Genomic DNA, 18,738 nt, shown 5'->3' on the forward strand with positions numbered 1-18,738 from the left:
ACTCGTATGTATATAAAATAATGATACTAAGCATGTATTATGCATTCAACATATGATTATTTGTGCCTGACCTTGTATGTTGTTTCTGCACGTGTTTGCCACATGAATCTGCTAACCGAGCGACTTCGATGTGAATACATCGAATATATCATGAGCACAGGAAGTGCTGTAAACTGAGCAAACAGGCTGTGAAAGCATGTGTTCTAGATAGATAGTTTCTATTCTGAATGAGAGATCCCTAACCTCACCTAAACAGGCCAAACCTGATTTTTATTCAAGAACAGCTCTGTAAGCTTCTATGTAAGTATTAATAAAAATTGTTTGAACATTGAGAGAAACCATTTGTTATGGACTGTTTTTTTTTTTTTTGTAACTCTCACAACACTGGTCTGGTGCCCTATACCTTTCCAAGGTCAGGTTGCATAGACCTATATTAAGAGCCCCAAATTATTTGGAGTAAAACATCTTTACATTAAGTTCTGTTGAAAGTTAAGAATGTTCCTCCTGGTTGCTATTTTGGACATACAAGGTTTTTGTCTGACAGCGATGATATATAGCTTATAAACACTGTGAGTGTTTATAACAGACACCTCAAAATAATAAGACTGCTATGTGCTATGAATGATATGCTTTAGTAACACTCTTTAGTCTGGATTCTCTTGTTGCGATGGTTAAAGTATTAGCAGTATCATAAATGTCTGTGTAGGAATTGACTCTACTCACGAGCATGTACATTATTTGGTAGAATTCAGTTGCAGATTGTTGTTTCATACATTGAGTGAACATCTGGTCAACTTTGTATCACAGAGTGATACAATTTGCATGGTCATATGACCACAGGTTCCAGTGCTCTTCCGGGGAACTATGGGCTGCAGGACCAGGCAGCAGCACTTGGGTGGGTACAGGAGAACATTGCACTTTTCGGAGGAGATCCCACCAGGGTGACTGTGGGAGCAGACAGAAATGGTGCTGACATTGCCAGCCTTCATCTCTTCCCATCCTCATCTCTCTTCCACCAGGCTCTGCTCATGGTAAGAACTGAAAAATGCATCTGTCTGAATCATGAGGAGATGGTGAGCCAGAATGGAGAAAATAACAATGTCTTGGTCTTTTCATGGTTGAAGAGAACAGAGTAAATCCACAGTGAAGTCCACATGTGGTACTGAAACACAAGCAGTAAAAGTCAATGTGTGAAATATCTCAAACATCTTCACTGGAGTAGCTTGAGCCCTGTGCATAATTTGCTGACCTCAAAATGTCAGCTAACAACTCCTTGTTGTTTGCTGGCTTTCTCAATTCATCCTTAAGATTAGTTTGCAAGGATATTTTTCTAAAACACAATGTAATATTTTGGAATAGATCAATTTGTCTTGGGTCAAATGCAAAGCATGTTTCTAGGTTTTAGCCGTTCATGTCCTCAGATTTCAGTGTTGCATCTTCAGCTCTTTCTGAGGTTCATTATGCAACTTCCTCATAGCTCTCTTCCTCTCTGACTGTGCTGTGGACCTGTTGGCTAGATGGCATGTAGATAGATCTCCATTTCTTCCTCTTCCAGCTGTGCTTCCTTGTTTCTTGGACTCCGGCCAGGGAGAGATAGGTCAGCACACTGTTTTCGACCCCGAAACTCATGGCAGAGTCTCTGCGAGCAGGAAAGCCACTGGCATTCTGCTGTTCAGCACTGTGGAGGGGTTAGCACAGTTAGTGAACCTTTTACATGGAGCTGTTAGATGACATGCACTTTAAAAAGCTGATATAACAAAGATGGATTATCACAGGTTCAGTGATTGACTATACCTGGCATCAAGGCAAGGTGGATTATTTAATCACAATTCCTGTTAACCTTTTAATTATCCAACTCTAAAAAAAGCAGACACCCATAGATGAATCAGGTATCACTGATGGCCAATTACAAAGCTTGGTATACCTTTTATTAATCACTTCTCACTTGTAGTTAAAGCTTGGACAATAATGCAAATTTGGACAAAAGATTTTTGTCTGCAGAGTTATTGCCATAAATGATTTTTTTGCCTTAAATGATCATTTTAGTTCAAAAGTAACACATGTAAAAAATACAAAGCTTTACAGAGCCTATGAAACACATTTTAACAGTCAGTGATTCTCTTTTGTTCAGTTTGTTTCATTGGAGTTAATGATGTTCTGTTTGTGTAACATATAATTAAGTGCAATTTTTTTCTGTTGTATACATATTTGAACCATAGATCCAGTTGTATGCAGAAGTTTGAGCACCCCGGTCACATGGACTTTTATTGATTTTCTAAGTGAAAAGAAATGACTACATCTTCCACAGAGAACACTGCACACAATCACTGTTTATTTTCTGAATTTACATATTTAACAGTTAAGTTATGACACTGTTCATACGTATTGTTTTCCATTATGTTAAACTCAATGAATGTATAGGAATTTGGCTCTAAAATTTTGCAGAAAACACTGTAAAAGACGTGGTATTTATTTTCACCTGGAAAATCAATAAAACGTCATTTGACCAAGGGTGTTCACACTCTTGCATAAAAGGAATAATAATGGTGAAGCACAAAAAAGGCATGAAAAGAAATCATGTGGCATGTGAAAGCGAAAAATAACAATTTGCACATATTTAATTTATTGCAATGTTATTAATATTGTAATATCTTTTGTTAGCCTAAGTCTATTTGCAGCTGAAACTAACAAAGAATTTCTGTAAACGTGGATATTTAAAATGTTCAACTCTTTTTATATTTTATTATGATAAGTTTTTGTGCATAGATTCTTGTTTTGCAGAGAGAAAAAATATGCTTTAAATATTTGCCATATTTGTCATGGTTTTAAATCTCAACATACAGACAAAAACTGTATTCATACAGACAAAAAAATGTTATTCAAATCTAATTACATCTGAAGTAATATCTGTAGAAAATGCAGTAAACTTCTAATGACTAGTGAATATAGAGATTCTTCTATCAGCATGCAAAATTCTGCTGTTCCATAACCTATCTAGCTGAAGTTTGGGATGGGGCCTTTACCTGTCCACTGCTGTGCAGTTCTGTGATCTCATCGTTCGAGCAGGCGGGGAGGGAAGGCTTTGGGATAGGTCAGGGGCAGCCAAGCAGGGACCAGTAAGAACACAGCATAGACCATCCGCTATATCTGTGTGAGTAAAAAAGACTTTGACTGTCCAGATCAAACTAAATAGGAATAGCTGCTAGCAGGATGGGAGCTAAACTAGCTAACAACACAACTTCAATCAGTGTTACCAGAGTAGTGGCTGACCAGGTCCTCGAGGCACTGGAAAGTGAGACGTGGGGAGATGAAATACCAGTTGTTTGGCAGCCGAAATATCCGGTAATGCATTACAACCCTGTGACGCACAGACAAGGCATACATACCTGCAGATGCAAAACCCAGACCAAGTCAAACTCTTTGATTTAGTTTACATAACAAGTTACAGCAAATAGCAGTGATTTCTGTGTTAAAAGAAGTGTAAATGTAAAGCATCATCATTCGCATTCTCACCTCTTGTGCTGACTCTGATCATGAAAGACCCTACTCTGTTCCCAGGCAGTCGAAGCAGCTCTTCAGCCTTTTCCCTCTCAACCCCCTCAAACAACCAGCTGAAACCATGCGGGGAACATCATGTTTAACCCTTATTATATTACAGTTGAAACAGAACTGAACAGTTATTGCTTTAACTTTAGCGCTCACCCATGGTAAACCTTGGCTACATGACTGTGTGGGATGAAGTTTTCCTCTCTAGTCTGGAGAGAGTATACCTTCCACCAGTACCCCTCACTGGGACAAGAGAGATAGAAACAGAGCATGAATGTGATGGCATGGGTCATGGCTTTCTGGACAGATGCTGTTAATATTACAGTTATTATTTGATATTCTGAGAGACATATAGTTCATTATTACAGCAAGGTCAACAATAATAGATCAAAACATGTTAGTTCTTCATTACAGTTTCTGTCAGAGAAAAATTGAGCTACCAGTCTAGTCAATATAATCATTATTGACCACAGCAGCTTCACTTATTACATTAAATGTACTCTTCAGTGTATAATAGTCCATGTCCTGCTTGTACCTGATTTACTGAGTAAATTAATCTACAATCATTGTATTTTAACCTTAATCTACAATCACTGTATTTAAACCTATGCCTAAGCAATGATTTAGTTATTCATCGTACAGCGTATTATTCACAAACTACTATGACCTATTCAGCAACTGCAATGATACTTATATGTAAGTTGTTAGTTATGAGAGTGAGGAACTGAAGTGAGGACTGATAGGCCCTTTTTTCAGAGTTTCAGAAGTTAAAAATGGCTAAGTGTGAACTTGACCGGCCAGCCCAAGAAGCACAGAAGCAATTATTGAATGAGCTCAACTATGTAACTTATTCTGTTGGTTAAATCTATGTCTGTCAAAAAGTCTGTTCATTAAGCTGCTGTCAGTTTAATTGGATGAATGTTTATTAATGAAACTATGTGGAATAATAGTAAACAGTAATTTCTATATTTATATATATATATATATATATATATATATATTTTTTTTTTTTTTTTTTTTTTTTTTTTTTTTTAAAGTCAGGCAGAAGTAAAAGTTGTGAAGTACACTCTTAGTATATATGTGTTAAAAACAACACATTCTGTATCTAACTAGACACATTAGGCTGTTCAGTTGGAAGCAACACATTTTTGTTATTGTTAGCTGTTTGTGTTACTGACAACATATTTTGGTTGCTTTTAACACAGAATTTGTTGGAGCAGAAAACAAGACAACACAAAAAGTGTTCAAATGGGTTGCGCAAGTAGAGGGTTGTTATTTAAAACATCACTTTTTAGGGTGTACAGAACCACATGAAGCGTAAATCCTCAAATGTCAGCTTAAGGGCTGCCTTAGAGAAGGTGTATTTCCAAATCCTGTACAGATTTTGCTTCCTGTTGTGTCAGCATAGTAATTAAATGTGGCTGCGTGGACGTTGATTGCCCAGCATCTCAAAGAGCTTTGCTTGGCAGTATTGCTTACAGTCCTATCAGTATGCAGCAGGACAGACTGCTCTGTCAGAATGGGAATTTTGAGTCAGACTACTAGTTAAAAATATGAACCTCGTATGAGGTTCTCTCAAGATTTTCTTGTCTTGTTGGGCATACAGTATAATGCTACAGTCAAATGTGAAAGAGTGTGAATGCTCACTCTGATACAAGTTTCAGCCAATCTCCTATGTGGAATAGCGGTTCACAAACATCAGGAGGAGGGTAATCACTCAGTGCCACCGCTGTGTCCTTGTCTTTCACTGTAACCAGAGAAAAATAATCACATTTACACTCTTTAAAATCAAAGTGGCAAGTGATGCAGCGATGCCATTTGGGTTTTCTAAAGAACCTTTGGTAACACTTTATTTAAAAGCTACCTCCATACTTTTTAACACACACATGAGCACTGAATAATGTATTTAAATAACAATACTTAAGTATTTATGAACAGATTATATCAGAAATTGCAAAATGACATTATTGTCCATGGTAACAGACTGTAACTACAGATGTGACTGATGGAGATTGGATTGAAAAACACTGGAGTATTAATACTGTTACTACTGTTAATACAATATTGCTTACTTTATAAAATACATGATATCGTTGGATTACTGGCATAAACTGTTTACAATTTTACAAATTTCAAACATTGTTTTATAAACATCTCATTCAATGCTTATGTGTGTGTCATGACGTCTATGTAGGCAGCCTTCAAATGAAGTGTTACTGAACCTTTCAGTGAGTGGTTCTTTAACCTAATGACCCTCATACTAAAGTGATGAGGATTTGTTTCATTTATTACACTGTTATGACTCAACTTTCTCAAATAGTGCACCTTAGGCACAGTTCTCATTAAGAACATCATTTATCAGTTCTATGGAACAATTTGATGCATATGAACTTGGTAATAACTAAGTAATAACTTTCACACATCTTCCTGTATATAAATATCAGTGGTAGAACTTGTACATAAGGGAAAATAGAAATAGTCTAGAAATCTGCCTTATAAGATCACTTAGGAATACTTAGGAATTATGTTTCATAAAAGTGTTATAAATAGATCCAATCACACTTTAATTAAAAGCTCTTTATGTCAATACAAGGCCATTTATTTCATTTACTCCAATTTGTCAGTGTAGGATTACTGGCCTAAGCTTATAAGTTCTCAAATTTTGCTTTATAAATATTATTCAGTGCCTATGCATGTGTTACAAAGTCTTTATATAGGTAGCCTTAAAATAACGTGTTACAGAGCTTTTCAAAGGGTGTTTTTTCAGCCTATTATCTTTCTGTCACATCTGCTGTGTGTGTCTCTTACTATTGACAATGTTTTCAGTGGGTTTCCCTGTACATAGTTAAAGAACAGACAACCTGTTGAGTTAAACACATTTATAACAGAAACCTGTGGAAAAATGGTGTTTGTGTCCATTAGCTAAGTACAGTTAAATGTGTATAAGTTATTGTTGATAGTAATAATAAGACTAGTATATTTTGACTTTGAGAAGGGTCTGATGAATTAGTAAACATAATGTTGGTCAAAAGCAGCAGTATTTGTGGATACAGTCTGTCTGGTTTGAGCTTAGTTAAATGTGAGGTGACATAGTTGTGAATGTGGCAGCCATCGTTGTTCTGCCATCTGAGGACAAGAAGTTATGTTTTATTTTAGGCAGTCTTGTAAAGTATGTAGATTCAAATTTCTTACATATTTCAGATTATTAACAGAGCACAGAGTAAACCGGAAGCACCCTCTCTTAGTTCCTTGTCCTAATCAGATGATGAATTCAGTTTTTGTCAAGTCATCAAAATATGTTTCACAACCTTGTATTTTTTTTTTCAGAGTTCAGAGCAGAGTCCCGCTTCAGTTTTAGTTGATAGAGTGGATTTGACAGGGAGTTATTTTTCTCAAATGAATGCAGGTTAAATATCAGTTAACAGTTTTCTTTCGGATTTATGGTGGATCTCATGATTTTATTCTCTTGTCGACACATCCTAGCAATTTTAACTTTAAAGCGATAAAAACAATACACAAATAATACACAAACTATAGACTGTAGTTGATGCACTTAAAAATCTACATAGAAGCTCCGTTTATCCATATTTGATTGACAGAAGTCCTGCTCAATGTAGTACAGATTTAATCATAACAAATGAGCATGGATGCTGGAATTATGATCCTAATCATTTTTCTATTTATAAACATCATGTACTTCTTTTTAGTGAAGGTCTTACCTCTCGATGGTAGATCAGCTTCAGTAGTAGTTTGTGTCAAGTTCTCTGTAGAGAACTTCAGGCTTGCCTGTATAATGCCCATCACTGGGTCTTATTCTAAATGTACCAACATAGCAGTGCTCACTTATCCATGTAGTTAATATCTCAGTCATACAAAAAGTCCCAGCTCAGGGACTTCTCCTGTCTCGGTTAGCACTGCAGGACAGTTTGCTGTTTCTGATGACTGATATATTTTGGCTTCCTATGATAAGTGAAGAGTCGATTTTGAGAGCAACCTGTCAGAATGGGGAAGTAATGTTTCAGACCACATTTTCCACTCCAGAAATGAACAAAATAGGAAGTGATGATAAAGCTGCCCAAAACATGCAAATTCATATAGTACACTACTGGAAACAAAAACACATATAAATAACTGGCAATAAATGTGTATACAAACAGAATAAACCACTGTCATGTGTTCATATTTAGTGGAAACACTTTCAAATCTATAGTTATATCACAACATTTTTCTGTTTAATCTTTCATTTTAACATATGATGAAATAGGAGAGCTATACGAAACAGCCAGTACTGCTGTTGCTACTCTTGTGGGAAAAGCACCATGGAGACATAGCAGGATAACAAGAAATGAGGCAATAGCTTCATAAGAGTTCGAAAGTATTAAAAATCAGTTACTTTAAGGTGCACCTATTGCTGACAGTTGCATGCACAGCTTGTATGATCTCCAGGAGCAGCTGCACATGAGCCTAAGGTCACCATGAGCAATGCCAAGCATTATATAGAGGGGTATAAAAACCCCCTAGCACTGGCCTGTGGAAGTATGTTCACTTCAGTACCTTTGGAATGACCTGAAGTGCAGTTTGTGATCCAGAACTCATCATCTGACCTCACTAATGCTCGTGTAGCTGAATGCAATCAAATTATCACAGTAATGTTCCAGCATGTAGTGAACCTTTGTCTATATTTGGAAGGAAGAACTCAGGTGTAAATGTAACCATTTAATAATGTAGTTTTTTAACAGTTCCAGTAGGATACTGACAGCCACTTATTGAGTTTCTGCATGTTTTCTTTTAGGGTGGTTCAGCATTCTCTCCAGCAGTGGTAATGAGCCAACAGAAGGCCCAGGAGCAGGCTGTGTCTCTAGGCAGAGAGTTTGGCTGCTCATCCTCTGAACCCGCACAGCTACTGACGTGTCTGAGAGAACAACCAGCTCAAAGCATCAACGCTGCACAAACCAAGGTGGCTCTGCTGCATTAAAAATTATGACTGCACAGTTGGTTTTAATCTGATATACATCATCCATTCATTTTGCTAATTGATCCATTCATTTTTGCTAGGTCCTTTAAGACTATTAGAAACCTCCCCATTGATATAAATATAAAATATTCCATAGTTGTACAGATGATTTAATGTCAAGCACATTGCATGATTGTGTGTGTGTGTGTGTGTGTGTGTGTGTGTGTGTGTGTGTGTGTGTCTGTGTCTGTGTTTGTGTCTGTGTGTGTGTGTGAGAGCAGTTATTGGCAGTGAGTGGTCCTCTGCAGGCCTGGTCACCTGTGGTGGATGGTGTGGTGGTGGGAGAGCAGCCTTTCACTGCTCTGAACTCTGGCCGCTTCCACCAAGTCCCGCTGCTGCTTGGGTCTTCAGCAGAGGATGGACTTATCAGCAGAGCTAAAAATATCAAGGTTAGATCAAAGAAGTAAATGAAGTAAAAAAAAACAAAAACCTCTAACCCTTATGAAAGCCTCTGAGTCTAATGCTACAAAAGTACTTTTCATCATACAGTACTGGGTAAGAGTTTTAGGCTCCTAAGCAAATTGATTAAAACCATTTATCTGGACAGTAAGTGTATTTTCATTATTAGAATAAATACAAATAAACATAAATACAGTGTAAATTAGCAATTATTCTTTTGTTTTCAAATGTAGTAGTAGCTCCTGTGCTAATTGAAATGAAACATTGGATAGTAACTACGAATGATATTTGTCTTCCCTTAGAAAAGGTTTGGGGGAGTCAAATGTGTATTAATAAATAAATAAATAAATAAAAGTAAAATATAGAATTATGAGGTTTACTTTATTTTGTTTTACTGATTTTGTATGCTGATAAAATGAACAAGCTTAAAGTTAAAGTAGGATACTATTTTTTGAACAGAACTTTGAGCAGCTCCAGGGAAGAGCAGACAGCAAAACAGCTTTCTACGAGGCTCTGTCCAATTCCCTTGGAGGAGAAGATGCCAATGTGTTTGTGAAAGAAGCAGCTACATGGTTCTACTCTCTTCAGCACTCTCCAACTCCCTCTGGCTACAACGTCTTCTCTCGCGCTCTAGAGAACGCAACAAGGTGAGAGAGAGCATGTTCCACCCACAAACACCTTCTTCCATAGCAATTATTGCCATGTTGATTAAGCTTTACAATGCTGACAAAAATCTGAGTGAACCTGATGAGAAATTTTCAGAAAGGACTTTGGACCACTACAATATATCTTTAGATTCACTATAGCATTGAGCTTCCAGTTTAAAATGCTAATTAAAATTAGGTTTACAGCTGGGACACTTTTGCTACCATTGATTACAAGACAAAAAACTACACCACATTTATTGTGACAAATGTATACATTGAAAGTAATAACACTTTAAAGTAAGACAAAAATGTGTCACCAACATTCTGTCCAGTCTAATAGTACCTCGCTTAGACCATACACTATATTTGTAAAAAAAAAAAGGCGGCGGTCTGCCTTCACATGCATATGAACTTCAGTGACATCCCATTCTTAACCCATAGGGTTTAATATGATGTTGGCCCACCTTTTGCAGCTATAACAGCTTCACCTCTTCTGGGACGGCTTTCCATAAGGTTTAGGAGTGTGTTTATGGGACTTTTTGACCGTTCTTCCAGAAGCGCACTTGTGAGGTCAGACAATTATGTTGGATGAGAAGGCCTGGCTCGCAGTCTCCACTCAAATTAACCTCAAATGTGTTATATCGGGTTGAGGTCAGGACTCTGTGCAGTCCAGTCAAGTTCTTCTACACTAAACTCACTCATCCATGTCTTTATGGACCTTGCTTTGTGCACTGGTGCTGCTTTGTGCACTGGTGATGTTGGAATGGGAAGGGGCCATCCCCAAACTGTTCCCACAAAGTTGGGAGCATGAAATTGTCCAAAATCTCTTGGTCTGCTGAAGCATTAAGAGTTCCTTTCACTGGAACTAAGCGGCCGAGCCCAACTGCTAAAAAAAACAACCCCACGCCACAATCCCCCCTCCACCAAACTTTACACTTGGCACAATGCAGTCAGACAAGTACTGTTCTCCTGGCAACCACCAAACCCAGACTCGTCCATCGGATTGCCAGATGGAGAAGCGTGATTCGTCACTCCAGAGAACACATCTCCACTGCTCAAGAGTCCAGTGGTGGCGGATTATCCCACTGCATTCAACGCTTTGCATTGAGCTTGGTGATGTAAGGCTTGGATGCAGCTGCTTGGCCATGGAAACTCATTCCATGAAGCTCTCTACGCTGTTCTTGAGCTAATCTGGAGGTCATATGAAGTTTGGAGGTCTGATTGACTGCAGAAAGTTGACGACCTCTGCACACTATGTGCCTCAGCATCTGCTGACCCTGCTCTGTCATTTTACATGGCCTACCACTTCATGGCTGAGTTGCTATCATTCCCAATCACAATCATTTCACGACTGGACTTGTTGCGGTTGGTGTAGTGTAGTGGTTAACACCTTTGCCTTCTACGCTGTAGACTGGGGTTCAATCCCCACCTGGGTAAGCACCCTACACTATACCAATAAGAGTCCTTGGGCAAGACTCCTAACACTACCTTCGCCTACCTGTGTAAAACAATCAAATTGTAAGTCGCACTGGATAAGAGCGTCAGCCAAATGCCATAAATGTTAAAAAAAATAAATGTTGCACAGGTGGCGTCCTATCACGGTACTATGCTGGAATTCACTGAGCTCATGAGAGCGACCCATTCTTTCACAAATGTTTGTAGAAGCAGTCTGCATGCCTATGTGCTTGTTTTTATACACCTGTGGCCATAGAAGTGATTAGAATGCCTGAATTCAATGATTTGGATGGTTGAGTGAAGACTTTTGGCAATTTGGTATTCATGGGCAGAGAATGGAAAGATCACTTATCCCAAAAAGTGGTCTAAGATTCAGCTGCTTGCTCACTTCCTCTGTGACATTTAAAAAACTGAGTTCTTCTTTTTGTAGAATAGAACACAATATGATTGCTTTGCAAGTCAAACATAGAGAAATGTTTAAATGACAGAACTGCCCTCTTGTTTTTGAAAGATCCTGCTGTGTTTTTCACAGGAGCAGGCAGGTCTTAGTGCTCGTGCTTTAAATTATAATTAATTGCCAAGAAATCAAATATTTCCCCCAAGGTAAAGATTTTCCCTAACATAATGCAAGTGGAACTATGACTTATTTGCCTATTTGAAAGCTACTGTGTGTGATCATTGGCATGTTAAAAACTTGGCTGCTTAGACATGTTTTCCTCTGGATGTTCCTGAGTTGTCTTGCCTGGATGTTCAGTTCAAATGTATGCTAAGCAAGTATTTTAAGCTTGCAGTCAATTACCACCATTTATTTAAATAAATCAACAAACAAATCCAGTCTGTCTTTCTGAGCAAGTACTTTCATTCTTAGTGGCATTCGAAGAAAAAGCATAACTGTTTTACTTTACCAGAAACCTCTAGAGCATGTTTAGTGGTCAGAAATTCTTAAGAATGTGGAGTTAAAATAGTTTTGTGTTGTGGGCTTAAAGCAGGCGAATGTTTGTATGGTTGGATATGCAGGCTTTAAACAGCATGCAGTGAGGATGCCACCACAAACTCACGCTCAGAGGGGTGTGGCATTTGTAATCAACAGGAAGGAAATGGTTGAGCTGAGTGCAACTGAAATAGACCCAGAGACAAAGACAAATTCATATAGGAAAAAACATATAGACACAATATGCACAATACGCAGCATGCTATAGATTCAAATAGCCATAAAGATCAGGGTTGGATGAGTGGATGAAGGTGGTGCTAGATAAAAAGAATAGGATCCAATTGCAGAACTGGGCAGGCTTAGGGATGTGTGTATGCTCATGTGAGGTTTCCCACCCACATAATGACTAGTGTCAGATATAGCATGGACTAAAACTAACCCACACAAAAGTAAGCAAACTGATACACACACTACTCTTGACAATTTGCAGCTCTCACAGCAACACAGCAAACACCAATTCATAATCATGAGGCCGTGTGCTTTTTTCTCACAGATGTTACTTGTAAATTGTGCAAACCTTAGTTTGTGACGGTATGTGAAATACAAACAAAGTGTCTAGAACACAGACCTCAACAAGCACTGTTAACATATATTGTAAATCATCTGTGTCAGTGAGATTAGCTCCAAAAAATGTATTTGTCCTCTCTGACCTCTGTGAAATTTTGCCAAAACTTGTCCCGTTAAACATGATGTTGAGAGCTGCTTGAGGGAGAGCTCTTTATTTACAGTTTCTAAGACATGTTGGTGTAACAGGACTAGACTGAAAAACGTGTTTAGTCTTAAACATAAGCCGGCATGGAAAGTCTTGGCTCTGGTGGCTGCTAGGCCCATTTTAAGTCACTCTGTGTAAATATATAGCATTCTTGAGAGGAGCACATTACCACACATCAGGGAAACCGGTGTGAGTCCAAAGGAAACTATTAGTCAAGAATACCGGTGAAGAACAGAGGAATGTTGTTGAAACAGTTAGACCATTGAAGACTATTGCATAGTTTTGACTTCTGTTCTGGAGCAATGAGGAGGTGTCTTTTTGTGACTTGATTTGCTGAAGAAAAGGAATCAGAAGATATAACACCTCCAATCCAGAGATTTAAATCCATGAAATTGTACTCAATTGCGCTCAAAAATGTAGTCCTCTCTCTCTCTCTCTCTCTCTCTCTCTCTCTCTCTCTCTATCTATCTATCTATCTATCTATCTATCTATCTATCTATCTATCTATCTATCTATCATTATGTAGTCTGTCCATTCATCACTGTAGGCATGTGCCAGTACACTCATCAGTTGTTTTTTTCCACTGCAGGGATTTCTTCATCACCTGCCCCTCTGTGGACATGGCCAGCTTCTGGGCCTCCCACACCCGGTCCAGTGTTTACATGTACCACCTCCCTGACTACATGGCACACAGCAGGTACTGCATAGACACAGTCTCGCAGGCCAATAACTTTATGCCTTTTCCAGAGATTTTGTACTAATTTAGTGGAAACGCTGTCATATTGTTGGTCAGTAAGTAGATTAAAATAAAAGAATGGAACATAGAAGATTTCAAGCAGAAGCCTCAGTGTGCTCCTACATGCCTCTGCGGATCTGGATCTGCAGTTGGAGAAGGACTTGCCTGCTGCTGGATTTCCTACAACATAACTTTGTGTCTGTCTTCCTCCCTCACTCCCTCACTTTATGGAATTTTGTCTCTCATTCTTCTCTTTCATCCTGAGGCCCCACTCCACTGATGCTTCAGCTGTATTTGTAAATGTCTTCATAAACAGTATTTTTGAAAAAGATGCAGTGTAAACAGTATTTGCAAATGCATTCATACATTAATATTTCAATTGTCTAGCTATTGTCCTTGCGAGCCTCTCATTAGAGGCAGTAATGTCTGGCATGACTTACAGTATACAACACTGTACAGTCAGTTAATTGCAACAGTTGTGAAAAATGTTACTGTGACAGCATAAGTGTTAATATATGAACACTACACAGTTGCTCTGCATAAAGCTACATTTTTTCACAGAAACAAGTAGGGATACATGGCCAGATGTTTAGATTTGACTGATATTTCATGCAGATATTTGTATTTATCATAATCAAAAAGCAGAATGTTTAGGTGAGGCTGGGTTACTGTGCTAAAGTGTCTGCATTCCATTCATTTTATTGCTTTTATAACTTTATAAAAACAAACTATTTTTATTCATGTAGATATATATTTTAAAAATGGATCAGCATCAGAAGGTACAGACATGAAAAACATCAAATATCATCATCAGACTACAATGCCCATATTGGTGCCTTTCTAGAAACAAGTACAGTCAGTGTAGAGTACTGCAGCTTTCCTGATATAGTTTAATACAGCATGAATAATGTTCTGTAAGATTGCAAAACAGAAATGCAGAATTTACACAATTTGTGGCAGATTTGTACAATCAGCAGTACATCATTAGGAAACATTCCATTTTATAGTCCTCGTTTTACCAGTTCATTAAACGTACTTTGATGAATGTCTGACCTTGTCTTATCTTTCAAAGACACAGTTAGGCGAAATTCCAAGCAGTACATCTTGTGCCTCCTTGAGATTTTGCCTAATTGTGTCTTGGAAAGGAAATTCCAAAACCTCATGAGTGATGTAGTTGGAAAAAAAGCAAAAGAAGAATGCTTGAAGTTTAAAGAATGTTATCAGCATCAGCAAGCTGTTCCTTTTTAGACCACAGTCTTCTTAACGCAGGAAGAGCAAGCACAGTCATGATTGGTTTTGAACCTTCATGACTGTAGAAAGAAAGACATGCATATCTCTTCTACTTCTCAAATTCCACTGGACTGATATTGTTTACTCTCTTCTTCACACCAGTGCTGAATTGTTAGCTCCTCTGGATATGCAGTATGTGTTTGGAGTGCCACATGTTCCAGAAACACAAGAACTCTTCACTTCCACTGAGAGAAAACTTTCTCTGCAGATCATGAGCTACATGGCCAACTTCGTCAAGACTGGGTACCCATCATATCATTCTTCTGTGTGCTGAAATGTACCCTGTCTGTCTCTGTCATCCTTTTCATTCCTTCTGTATTTCTCTCGGCAGAACCCCTAATCTGCCTCTCTCAGTGTCTACAATGTCCTTGGGTGAGGTTTTGCCTCCCTGGCCTCAGTTCCTGCCCCACCCAAGCGGGCAGAACTATAAGGAGCTGTCCCCTAGCCTCAGCAACCGCAAGAGCCTGCGGACGGCACAGTGCTCCTTCTGGTCCCAATACGTACCAATCCTGAGCGCTTCCACAGGTCAGTAATACTGCTCTGTGGGATGATTGATAGATAGATAGATAGATAGATAGATAGATAGATAGATAGATAGATAGATAGATAGATAGATAGATAGATGGATAGATGGATAGATGAATAGATGGCATGAAGCAATAGCTTTAAGATTCTAGAAGCTGTGAAGACATTACTTAAAATATCACACTGATTGCTGTCAGCTGGTATGTTCACATACAGTGTAGTTTTGCTTATTTTACTACTTTTAAACTAAATTAAATTTAGCAATAACCCTTAAAAATAAGACTGTCATGAACGATGTTCTTTCTTTGGTGTGATAAAAGTGATAATCACTTTTTGGCTCCCTGAAGAATCTCTCAGTGGATATGCATTTAAAGAACCTCTTCATTATGTAAAGGCTCTAGGAAAAAGGCTTTAAATCTTCACACTATTTGAAGGTTCCTTTATTCTTTCAAAGGTTCTTTACACTCACACATATTTCAAACTTGGTTCTTTAGGGAACCAAAAGTGTTTTTTAATGGCATCTTTCAAAGACTCACCTTTTATAATGCTCATATCATGGAGCACCAAATTTTAAAATAAAAAGCTTTAAAACAGTATATAAATATTCTTAAAGAGTCAAAATTTGCTATTTACTCTCAGGTTGATACAGTCCATATATATATATATATATATATATATATATATATATATATATATATATATATATATATATATATATATATAAAAGCTGCAGCCCATTTTTAATTAATGGTTTTTGATGTCATTAAAACTAACACTTAGATTGTGTCCAAAATAGCATACCACCATACTAAACAGTATGTCAAAAGTAGTACATCACCATTAGAATTCCGTTCATCCATTCAATTCCATTTATTAGTATAGTATGTATAACATGGTGTTAATGCAGTTTTGGACATATTTACCTACTGTGTCTACATTAGTTCAGCTCCATCCATTCATACTGAAGCTATAAAGAAGGGTTCAGCCCTGACAGCTTTTTGAATGAAGCACAAAACAAGAGTCACTCAAAATTGACATTTACATACATCAGTCACAGAGGCACCATGGAAAAAACAGCCTGTTTAATTCTAAAGAATAAAGAGAGATTGGAAAATGGTCACTTTTGTTAAATGAAACCACATAAACATCATCAGTGGAAAAAATAAAAAAGAGAGAAATGTAAAATAAGGACCAATTGCATATTTTCACTGAATTTTATATTATCAATAGTACAACCCCAATTCCAATGAAGTCGGGACATTGTGTAAAACATAAATAAAAACAGAATACGATGATTTGCAAATCCTTTTCAACCTATATTCAATTGAATACACTACAAAGACAAGATATTGAATATTCTAACCGATAAACTTTATTGTTTTTTGCAAATATTCACTCATTTTGAATTTGATGCCTGCAACATGTTCCAAAGAAGTTGGGACAGGGGCATGTTTACCACAGTGTTACATCACCTTTCCTTTTAACAACACTCAATAAGCGTTTGGGAACTGAGGACACTAATTGTTGGAGTTTTGTAGGTGGAATTCTTTCCCATTCTTGCTTGATGTACAACTTCAGTTGCTCAACAGTCCGGGGTCTCTGTTGTCATATTTTGCGCTTCATAATGCGCCACACATTTTCAATGGGAGACAGATCTGGACTGCAGGCAGGCCAGTCTAGTACCCGCACTCTTTTACTACAAAGCCACGCTGTTGTAACACGTGCAGAATGTGGCTTGGCATTGTCTTGCTGAAATAAGCAGGGACGTCCCTGAAAAAGACGTTGCTTGGATGGCAGCATATGTTGCTCCAAAACCTGTATGTACCTTTCAGCATTAATGGTGCCTTCACAGATGTGCAAGTTACCCATGCCATGGGCACTAACACACCCCCATACCATCAGAGATGCTGGCTTTTGAACTTTGCACTGATAACAATCCTGACAGTCCTTTTCTTCTTTGGCCCAGAGGACACGACGTCCACAATTTCAAAAAACTATTTGAAATGTGGACTCATCAGACCACAGGACACTTTTCCACTTTGCGTCAGTCCATCTCAGATGAGCTCGGGCCCAGAGAAGCCGGCTGCGTTTCTGGGTGTTGTTGATATATGGCTTTCACTTTGCATGGCAGAGATTTTACTTGCACTTGTAGATGGAGCGACGAACTGTGTTCACTGACAGTGGTTTTCTGAAATGTTCCTGAGCCCATGTGGTAATATCCGTTACAGAATGATGTCGGTTTTTAGTGCAGTGCTGCCTGGGGGATCGAAGGTCATGGGTATTCAATGTTGGGTTTCTGCCTTGCCGCTTACTTGCAGAGATTTCTCAAGATTCTCTGAATCTTTTGATGATATTATGGACTGTAGATGATGAAATCCCTAAATTCCTTGCAATTGCACATTGAGAAACGTTGTTCTTAAACTGTTGGATTATTTGCTCACGCAGTTTTTCACAAAGTGGTGAACCTCGCCCCATCCTTGCTTGTGAACGACTGAGCCTTTCAGGGATGCTCACCTGTTTCCAATTAACCTGTTCACCTGTGGAATGTTCCAAACAGGTGATTTTGACCATTCCTCAATTTTCCCAGTCTTTTATTGCCCCTGTCCCAACTCCTTTGGAACGTGTTGCAGGCATCAAATAAAAAATGAGTGAATACTTGCAAAAAACAATAAAGTTTATCCATTTGAACATTAAATATCGTGTGTTTGTAGTGTATTAAATTGAATATAGGTTGAAAAGTATTTACAAATCATCATATTGTTTTTATTTATGTTTTGCACAACGTCCCACTTTCATTGGAATTGGGGTTGTATTTAAAGTACTTAAATCCAACTGTATGTGTTTTTCTTACACTGTAGGCAAACTCCTGTGTGAAAATGCAGTGGGAGACGCTGGAGCATCTCAGCTTCCAACCTCAGAGACAAAGCCTGTGTCTTTGTCTGATTTCAGCTCTTCAGTGACTCAGAGCAAACCCAAATCTGAGAAAGATGCTTATAATTAAACCACTGAAAATGTGTAGAAATCATTGGTTTCATTTGTCTGCTAATTTAGGACTATTTTAATTTCAGCTGCCAAAGCACAAAATTTCTGGCTTTTTGAACTATTTTTGTAGTCATGCACCTATGAAACTAAGAATTAAACAATAAAACTGCATTTTACAAACAAACTATTCTTTCTTTTCCTTTTGCTGGCCTTCATGTTATCATAGATATAACTAAACTAAAATCATCTACAGATTCATATTAGTAGTTGAACATTCTTCTTCTTCTTCTTTCGGCTGCTCCCTTTAGGCCTCGCCACAGCGGATCATCTGCCTCCATAGTTGAACATTGGTTGAATTAAAAACTGATGTATTTGTTTGATTTCAACGTGATGGCTTAAAAAGAGCCTAAAGAGAGAGAGAGAGTGAAAGAAAGCTCTGAT

The 18,738-nt window shown here is 38.0% G+C and overlaps 2 protein-coding genes across 2 annotated transcripts in view; one reads left to right on the forward strand and one right to left on the reverse strand.

Annotated features, from left to right (window-relative positions):
• Positions 1-18,428, forward strand: part of tg (thyroglobulin) — a 56,354-nt gene extending 37,926 nt beyond the window's left edge. Inside the window, exons 41-48 of the mRNA XM_017713149.2 lie at positions 841-1,031; positions 8,339-8,503; positions 8,782-8,949; positions 9,419-9,606; positions 13,354-13,461; positions 14,893-15,033; positions 15,122-15,315; positions 18,174-18,428. Coding sequence (XP_017568638.2) covers positions 841-1,031; positions 8,339-8,503; positions 8,782-8,949; positions 9,419-9,606; positions 13,354-13,461; positions 14,893-15,033; positions 15,122-15,315; positions 18,174-18,316 — 1,298 coding nt within the window. The 3' untranslated portion in view covers positions 18,317-18,428. The remainder of the gene's footprint in view (positions 1-840; positions 1,032-8,338; positions 8,504-8,781; positions 8,950-9,418; positions 9,607-13,353; positions 13,462-14,892; positions 15,034-15,121; positions 15,316-18,173) is intronic.
• LOC108436582 (Src like adaptor) lies at positions 302-7,507 on the reverse strand. The gene is made up of 7 exons (XM_017713150.1): positions 7,266-7,507; positions 5,194-5,293; positions 3,703-3,789; positions 3,514-3,611; positions 3,255-3,386; positions 3,024-3,147; positions 302-1,678 (listed from the first exon to the last, which is right to left on the reverse strand). Exons 1-7 carry the CDS (start codon positions 7,345-7,347, stop codon positions 1,459-1,461), a joined length of 843 nt encoding a protein of 280 aa, XP_017568639.1. The 5' UTR covers positions 7,348-7,507; the 3' UTR covers positions 302-1,458.
• Positions 18,429-18,738: the final 310 nt, after the last annotated feature.

The sequence above is a fragment of the Pygocentrus nattereri genome, chromosome 3 (assembly GCF_015220715.1).
Source record: "Pygocentrus nattereri isolate fPygNat1 chromosome 3, fPygNat1.pri, whole genome shotgun sequence".
NCBI classification, from domain to species: domain Eukaryota; kingdom Metazoa; phylum Chordata; class Actinopteri; order Characiformes; family Serrasalmidae; genus Pygocentrus; species Pygocentrus nattereri.

What these genes read in the sequence shown, in the direction of transcription:
- LOC108436582 (XM_017713150.1), bottom strand. Translation starts at nt 7,347, where the DNA reads ATGGGCATTATACAGGCAAGCCTGAAGTTCTCTACAGAGAACTTGACA. An exon ending in AGCTGATCTACCATCGAGAG is followed by an intron (nt 5,294 to 7,265) that starts GTAAGACCTTCA and finishes CTCTGGTTACAG; the next exon opens with TGAAAGACAAGGACACAGCG. An exon ending in AACTGCACAGCAGTGGACAG is followed by an intron (nt 1,679 to 3,023) that starts GTAAAGGCCCCA and finishes ACCCCTCCACAG; the next exon opens with TGCTGAACAGCAGAATGCCA.